Consider the following 9,118-nt stretch of genomic DNA (forward strand, 5'->3'; position numbering starts at 1 on the left):
GTTTTTATATGATGGCATTCTGGTGCCAGTCAGAACTTGGGATATGCTAAAAATGAAGGGGACAGCTCATGTTAACTTTTTGCTTTGGGTTCTTACAGAGGACTGTTTGTCACTATTGGGTAGCAAATGTTCTAAACCACAACCCCAGACAAAACTGCGCGTGGGATTTTAGGAACATTTACAGCCTAAATCTTGAACCAGATTTGGATTTTACAAAGTGACTGCCAGTTTTTTTGATACAAGTAACTGTGCTGTAAAACAGTATCCAAACTTAAAATACCAATCTAGAAAGAAATTATGTTTTCATACAGACTCTTTACATTAACAACTTGGTGTAAAGGGTCATTAAAGTAAGAATCTGATTTTTTCTGGCATGGGTCCACATCTGAACAGCCTAAAATCCAGCTTCAATCCATGTGCTCAGTGTTTACAATTGGCTGGCTCTAGGCTTCTTTAAGCCAGATAAACTGATAGGAAGTCCAAGGCTCAGGAATGTGGTTGGAATTTAGGCCCAGCTACACCTGTCTTTGTCTGCTTTTCAGAACTCGAGCTTCTGCAAATGAGTAGCAAATTTTACTTCTAGCCTTACAGAGATGGTGTCTTCTTATCTGTGCCTTTGTATGTGATTTTTACAGTATAATCTCTTTTCTCTACCCAGTGGTCAGGCACCTTCACCAATGCCCTTGACTGTGGCTCTGCAGAGGACAAGACTCAATCTTTTCTTTTTTTTTGTCACCCGCTTTGCTACAGGTAACATCAGTTGCAAGGGGATGACAGAGCGCATTCATAGCATCAACCTTCACAACTTCAGCAATTCCGTGCTCGAGACCCTCAACGAGCAGCGCAACCGTGGCCACTTCTGTGACGTGACGGTCCGCATCCACGGGAGCATGCTACGCGCCCACCGTTGTGTGCTGGCGGCTGGCAGCCCCTTCTTCCAGGACAAGCTGCTGCTGGGCTACAGCGACATCGAGATCCCCTCAGTGGTGTCAGTCCAGTCTGTGCAAAAGCTCATTGACTTCATGTACAGTGGGGTGCTGCGGGTCTCACAGTCAGAGGCCCTCCAAATCCTCACAGCTGCCAGCATCCTGCAGATCAAGACTGTGATTGATGAGTGCACAAGGATTGTCTCGCAAAATGTGGGAGAGGTCTACCCGGTGATTCAGGATTCTGGCCAGGAGACACCCAGGGGAACACCCGAATCAGGCACCTCGGGGCAGAGCACTGACACAGAGTCTGGCTACCTGCAGAGCCATTCGCAGCACAGTGTGGACAGGATCTATTCGGCCCTCTATGCCTGTTCCATGCAAAATGGCAGTGGGGAGCGCTCCTTTTACAGTGGAGCTGTGGTCAGCCACCATGAAACAGCCTTGGGGCTCCCCAGGGACCATCACATGGAAGACCCCAGCTGGATTACCCGGATCCATGAACGGTCACAACAGATGGAGCGGTACCTTTCCACCACTCCAGAGACCACACACTGCCGCAAGCAACCACGCCCTGTCCGAATTCAAACCCTCATGGGCAACATCCACATTAAGCAGGAGATGGAGGATGACTATGACTACTATGGCCAACAGAGGGTGCAGATCCTTGAGCGCAATGAGTCTGAGGAATGCACTGAGGACACTGACCAAGCAGAAGGCACTGAGAGTGAGCCTAAAGGGGAGAGTTTTGACTCGGGAGTCAGTTCCTCCATTGGCACTGAGCCCGATTCCATGGAGCAGCAGTTTATGGCTGGTCTGGGCCGGGATGGGCAGCAAGAACCTTCTCAAGCAGATCAAAATGACGTCCCCGCTGATGGCACTCAGCCGCAGCCGCAGCAGCAGCATGTAGATGCCAACTCTTCCTCGCCAGAGAGAAGCAATGACGTTGAAATGGACAGCAAAGTGCTCACAGTCAATAACAGCACCGAAAAGGGGGCTCTGCAGCCTTCTGTCAACACAACTGTTGCCCAACCATTGCCAACCACACAGATCTACTTACGCCAGACAGAAACCCTCACCAGCAATCTGAGGATGCCACTGACCCTGACCAGCAACACTCAGGTCATTGGCACAGCTGGCAACACCTACCTGCCTGCCCTTTTCACCACACAGTCTGCTGGCAGTGGCCCTAAGCCTTTTCTCTTCAGCCTGCCCCAGCCTTTAGCTGGCCAACAGACACAGTTTGTGACAGTGTCCCAGCCTGGCCTGTCAACCTTTACTGCCCAGCTGCCAGCCCCACAGCCCTTGGCCCCATCTGCGGGTCACAGCACAGCAGGTGGGCAAGGCGAAAAAAAGCCTTACGAGTGCACTCTGTGTAACAAGACTTTCACCGCCAAACAGAACTACGTCAAGCACATGTTTGTACACACAGGTAAGAGTATGTCCCTTTGGCTTATACACGAAGCCCGAGAAAGTCCTTGGCAAACATGGACTTAGATTCTGTTTCCCAACCTGCCAGCCCCCAGCACAAACAGGAGGGAGAAGTTAGCGAGGGAGCTGGTATCACTGAACATTTTCCGAGCTTACTGCCTTGAAGTTGAGCCTCTGCAGAAAAATATAGGTCTCTTACAGGGGCCTGACTGTGCATAGTGCAGAAACAAGCTCATTTTTCTTGGAGTACAATGTGTCCTGCACCCATCCAAGGAAATGGTAAGCATGCATTGTCCTCTGCAGGCTGTCCAGGCAACACTAAGTGGAAGTAGCATGAGGAAACTCTAATAAAGTCATTAAAGAAAAACTATCTACTAAGAAGGGTCTTCCCCCTGTAAGTTTTACAGCTACAGGGGTTTAAGCTCAAGTGATGATGATTGGCATGAGTTCAGGGCAAGTTCATTCCTGGTGGACTTGCAGCAGTAGATCCAGGCCTGGATGTTACACACACTGCCACATATTTTCTAAATCTCACATATTGCTGTAAGAAAGTAAATTCTGAGTTTTTTCAAGAAGTTTTACTGTACTTCACTGAAGCTGATTGCTCTAACTCCCTGTCTCTTGGCAAGTCAGGTGTTTCACTAGCTGTGAGTACAAAAACCCAGAGACAGAACAGAACATCATCCTTTTTGTTTAAAAATGCAATTGCTTTTGAGACAATATAGGTAACCATATTTACTACTGAGCCAAAACTGCCTTTTCTGGCTTTGACAGGTTATAACACTTCAAAGCAAGGAGATAGGTGTATCTTATATGGAGAAGCTATCTTGGGTTCAGGACTAAATTTTGCTTGCTTTAGCCCTTGGCTCATTCTGACATTGGAGAGAAATTCTAGTTTAGAGAAAGAGTAAATATTTCTCTCACAAAGCAGTGGTTTTGTTAACGTCAGATCTTAAAATAAATGCTGGGTTTGTGATACATGGAGTAGAACCTGGAGAAATTGCCCAAGGTATGGGAGGAATGTAAGTCATGCCTCCCCATTGTATCCAATAGATTTCACTTCTGTATGCATATGTAAACTTTTAACTTCTATTTACCTATAATTATCAGATAAATGAACAATTCCTCTAGACGTCTAAGGCAGACATACATACACAAAATGGTCAACTTCTCAGGACTGGTACAAAATGTGTGATTGCAAGGACCAAGAATCCTGAACCCCGGGATTATCCTCTGTGTCTGTTTACGCTCTCCATCCTTCTGTTGTGGATGATGATACTATGTAGAAAGTGTTGTGTTATTCAGAAAAAAACATCCCTTTCAGAGCACAGTCAAATATATCTGCCTACATCCTTGTTCTAAAAGCTACAAATGCTTTTTTCACAAGTAAATTAACTGAGATTAGGTGCTTTATTTCCCCCACCCTAACTGCGCACTGCATTTGATATTTGGAGTCAGATAAAGAGTAACAGTGGGAGACCTGACCTAAAATATTCCTAGCTACTACACATAAAGTCAACCAAGGAAATTGATAGGCATCTCCAATCACAAATTAATATTTTATTTGTGTGGGTCTGAGAACGCCCAAAATAATGAACTGTGGTGGCAAGGAGAGATTTGGGTAGATAAATTATTTCAAAGTTCATTTAGGAACAAACTGGCTTCTGGAGTGTCTGGGAGGATAATCACACCTTAGCCAAGAGAGGGCACGGCTTCAGAAAACTCTTCTGAAAATCAGAGAAGCATGTCTACCTTGTCTAGTGCTGGACAGGATCATTATGAAAACTGAGAGGAGACAGCTTTTCCCACTGCCAGATTTTCCTCAGCCCTGTTAAGTCAGGCAAAGTGGCTCTGGAAAGGATCCATGGAAAAAGAGAAAGATTTGGGAGCTGCAAATGTTTGAATTCGACTTGTTTGGAGGGCTCACAGGAGAAGCCATGGAGGAATCTAATCATAAACCAGAATTCAACAGCCTAAAGTCCCCCCAACAGCTGTGCTTCCAAAAACTACATGTTGATGTAGCTTTCGCAATGGAAACCTACCTCCCTTTCTTCTTTTACATGGACACAGACATACTAGAGATGGATATTTTTCCATGGTCCCTGCAGACTGGCTTTAATGTATCCCACAATGTTGTTCTCCCAGACATGCAACATTGTGGAAATACAGTGCTAGAATGCATGCAGTGTCCGTGCATCTTATAAACCATCATTGTCTTCTCCTACATACCACGCTGTGATTAATATTCGGTAACTGTCCCACATAGCTGTCTAAAACCAGTCAAATTTGAAATGAAGAACCAGAAGGAGGAACGTGCACATTTAATTCACTAAGCAAAGTTTTCTCTGACTTCAAGATGAAGAATCGTGGGAATAAAGAATCTCACGTAGGAAGCACATACATTTGCATACAAAAAAAAAAAAACCTAAAAAGTTTTTAGATTCTTTGGAGAGAAGAAATCCCAGGAAGGTTTTGAAGCTAAGATTAGAAAGCCAGAACCCAGTGTATCTTAGAAATATGTGCATGCAAAAATTAGGGTGGTTTTATAGCATAGTCTTGACAGGGTCTAGAGCAGAGGAGACTGAGTTACTACGAACTCTGGGACATAGATTGTCTAAGGCAAAAATGAACGTTGTAAATATAATCAGTCTCTTGTAAGTTAGTAAGACTTTATTATAACTTGACATGCTATCGTCATCCACATAACACGTGTCAAGCATATTGGCCTGTCTACACACAACACACTACTACATTCAGCAAAGCCAGCAGGAAAGTAAGGACTTATGTATTTTGACCAAGTGTCTTTCACCAAGTAGGGATAAACTCGTCATTGGTGCAAGGAGGAGCAGCATGTGCATTTCGTTCACAGATGTCACCATCATATGTGCAAACTGTAAAATAAAAAGAAACAGAGACTCAGGGAGATAAAAAAAGTAGGACCTTCCCATCCAATCCATATTAATTATCTCCTCTTAAAATTGAATATAAGTAGTGTATTGTAATCTCACTATACAAAGAGTAAATGATATATTACCACAGGTGTGTGATGGTCCCTAAAGATTGATTCTCCAGCATTTAAAACAGTGCCAGACAGACTAAAAAGGAGGAGGCAGGATGTCTGGGGAGAGAAAGAAGGATCTGTGCTAGAGGGGAAATTGCAGGATGACCAAACAAAAATAATTTTTCAGTCAGTGAAACACAGGATCATTTTCATTGTTACAGTGCTATGGTACCATCTCTCTCCCTGGCAGCGTCAGGGATCATAAATGACCACACCTGAAATATACCACAGGTGATTCAGAAAACAACTCAAAAAAGCATTTTTTGGTGGGGCATTGAGGGTGTTGGATATTGTCCACATGATCAATACAGCAACACAGCATGAAAATGTTGCCTGATACCATGAGACAGGAGGCCATGGCATTGTCTTCCATAAGAACTCTGAGCAGGAGGAGAAATTAAGAGTAGTCTGGACAAACCCATCTCATGTGCTCAGCTAAGTATTTTTTTTCAGTTCATGCTTACAGTCACTGGTTTGTCTGGATATAATTTGAGTTCATTTATATGAGTTGCCAGAATCAGTTTTACAATACCCCTGGGCACACAAGGCAATGTGGTAGATGACGTAAGTATTTTATATCTCTGGCTTACCTGATAAGGTGTTTTATTTGATTGGCAGTCTAATCATTTACATTTCATGACTGTTACACTGGGAGTTTATCTGTTAGGTTGCCCTTTGCGTAGTACTGGCTGGCCTAGGCAATTCTATGTACTGAGGTTCCCTTTTCAGTTACTCTTACCCATGCTTCAGCTATGAGATTTGACCAGAAAAAGGGGCAACAAATGTAAACCTCTTATAAAGTGTTGGTTTTCTTTGGCGATCTCTAGCATTTCTCTTCTGAGAAATTTACAGCAATTGGACAGGAATCTAGTAAGCACTAGCTTTGGCCATGCTTTTGCTGCATACAGATAGGGAGATGGAGGCACTAAAAGATAAAGTAACTTGACTACGACCTGTCTAGAAATGAGCGTGTGGAGCAAAGCAGGAGCACAGGCAGGAGGGGCTGTGCCATTGAAGCTGGGGGGAGATGCCAGGACCTTTTAACTCTAGTCCTGTCTTTGTCAGTGCCTATTATGTGAGCTTGAAGAAGATACCTGAGCTCCTTTTTACTCCGTGCCCATTGGGAATACCTACAGCCCCCTTTATAAAGTGTTTCGAAACCTCTGGTTGCAAAAAATGTTGTTTCAAAATATGCTTGTTAACAGAATTACTCTTCCTTAGCCAGAGCACCTCTCCAAAGACCCCTGTGAGACTTAACCATTAGTTTATTGCAAAGACCCATGCCAAGCTGGTTTAATTTTATTATCTTTTTTCTGTCTGTTTCTCTCTCTCTCTCTTGTTGGTAATGGGCAGGTGAGAAACCCCATCAATGCAGCATCTGTTGGCGCTCCTTCTCTTTAAAGGATTACCTAATCAAACACATGGTGACGCACACCGGCGTGAGGGCGTACCAGTGTAGTATCTGCAACAAGCGCTTCACCCAGAAGAGCTCCCTTAATGTGCACATGCGCCTCCACCGTGGGGAGAAGTCCTACGAGTGCTACATCTGCAAGAAGAAGTTCTCCCACAAGACCCTGCTGGAGAGGCATGTGGCTCTGCACAGTGCCACCAACGGCACGCCAGGAGCCACCGGCACTGGCGCGAGGGCCGTCCCTGCCGGGGTAGTGGCCTGCACGGAGGGGACCACTTACGTCTGCTCTGTCTGTCCAGCTAAGTTTGACCAAATCGAGCATTTCAACGACCACATGAGGATGCATGTGTCAGACGGATAAGTAGAATCTCTCTCTCTCTTTGTTATGAACAAAAAAATAGAAACAACAAAAAAAGCTATGGCACTAGAATTTAAGAAAAGATTTTTGTTTCATTTTTATCTTTATTTTCCTCCTTTTTTTGGGTTCGTTTCGTTTTGTTGTTTTTGTACTACATGAAGAACTGTTTTTTGCCTGCTGGTACATTACATTTCCGGAGGCTGGGTGAATAATAATTTTCCCAGCCTCCCTCGGATGGTGGCCTTAAGGCCAGGTAGTGCTTCATGAGCTCCACTGGTTGGATCTCTAGCTACTGGCCTCTAAATACAACCCTTCTTTACTACAAAAAAAAAACAAACAAAAAAAAAACCACAAAAAAATTTCAAAAAACAGACAGAAAAAACAAAAAAAAACAATTTCTTTTTTCTCACTTGTGAAGAGCACTACAAAAAAAAAAGAAACAAGACAAAATATATTACAAATCTACAAGGCCTACTGTCGTTATAAGTACACCGCTCGCAGTGTTTCAATGGACATAATTCACAATGCTGATCGCTTTTGGACTTCACAGTATCCAGTTAGAACTGTGGAATATTTTGCTTCTGGTTGAGCAGCAACCAGAGGAAACAAGGCCCTGCTGGTTTCCACCACGTGTCTGCTTTCTCACACACACACGCATCCACAAACACACAAAAGGGCTGAGGGGAGTGCGAGGCAGTGTGGCTTGGATAGTGTGGAGTCCCTGCAGGGTGAGGAAGAAGAATCAGAGGTTCCTCACCTGGATTCTGCTCCATCCCACGCTCTCTGGTGCACCCTCTCCGCTGCTTTTCCCATACCACCACCACCACCTTACAGCAGAAACCAAGAAGATTCAGACAACGAGCAACGGTGGCTTTTTTGTAATTTATTCAGTGTCTTCGCTGAGCCCAGGGCCTCAGCACAATCAAGAGGGACTTTCACAGAAGGCAAAGAGAAACACAGAGGAAAATCAAAGATATCAGAGGTTGCAACCTATGGATCTAGGTACAAGAGAAGGGTTAGTTCCCACAATCTTTGCAAAAAAAAAAAAAAAGTTGCATCAGGATTTATTCTTGTGGAAGAAAGAGGAATAGAGGGTGGGTGGGGAGGGGAATAATAATTAAAAAAAAAAAGAGTTCTTGGGACTTTTTTAATTCAAAATTTTATAGAGGGGCAAAAGTGACGTTTACCAGATAGAATGCTGATTTTTTTAATATATTTACAACAGTATTTGTGTAAAAAAACAAAAAAAGTGAGATTGTTAAAAGTAATTTTTCTTTGTTTTCTTTTTTGTTTTGCGTACACTGCCACTAATATCTTCTCTTTTATTATATATATGAATATATATATAAATATATATTTTATTTTAAATTGAGACTGTTAAGGTTAGCTAACCTGCTTCCAGATAGAGGGGGGGAGGGGAGATGATCTTGATTTTTATTTTAAAAAAGAGGAAGGAAGTTTCTTAATTTTCTTTTCTAGTATTATTCTCTCTCTCTCTCTTTTCTAATGGAATCAAGAATTACCTGGGTCGATGAGGGGCTCTGTGAAGTCATCTGTGAGTTTATCTACTAGAGTTTGTGCATCCTGCAGTATCATTTGAACTGCTACTTTGTTTTTGAATTACGTGGTTCTCTTTTTGGCTCTTACCAAGGTTCTGTTGTTTCTTCTTTTGGTTCCATCTTAGAATTTATTTCTGCTGAAGGGTGGTTCCTTTTGAGAAAGAGATTTTTCTAGCAATGTTCCCTTGGTTTTGGGAATGATAGAATCTATAGTCTTTTCTTTCTTCTTCTTTGAAAAAGTAATGAAAGTTTTGGAAGTGTGTAATAAACTAGGATTTCCCTTCTTTTTGGTCACTGGACAAGAATTAATCTGCTGTATTGTTCTCTCATCCCTGCCTTGCTCGCTAGAGAGCTTCCATATTTGTGTGGGAA

The 9,118-nt window shown here is 43.2% G+C and overlaps 1 protein-coding gene across 2 annotated transcripts in view; it reads left to right on the forward strand.

Annotated features, from left to right (window-relative positions):
• The window catches only part of ZBTB20 (zinc finger and BTB domain containing 20), a 168,686-nt gene extending 160,429 nt beyond the window's left edge, over positions 1 to 8,257 (forward strand). For both annotated transcript variants that reach the window (XM_040596056.1, XM_040596057.1), the window contains 2 exons: positions 751 to 2,358; positions 6,772 to 8,257. In XM_040596056.1, coding sequence (XP_040451990.1) covers positions 771 to 2,358; positions 6,772 to 7,190 — 2,007 coding nt within the window. In that variant the 5' untranslated portion in view covers positions 751 to 770 and the 3' untranslated portion in view covers positions 7,191 to 8,257. The remainder of the gene's footprint in view (positions 1 to 750; positions 2,359 to 6,771) is intronic.
• Positions 8,258 to 9,118: the final 861 nt, after the last annotated feature.

This window comes from Falco naumanni, chromosome 5 (assembly GCF_017639655.2).
Source record: "Falco naumanni isolate bFalNau1 chromosome 5, bFalNau1.pat, whole genome shotgun sequence".
In the NCBI taxonomy this organism is placed as follows: Eukaryota; Metazoa; Chordata; class Aves; order Falconiformes; family Falconidae; genus Falco; species Falco naumanni.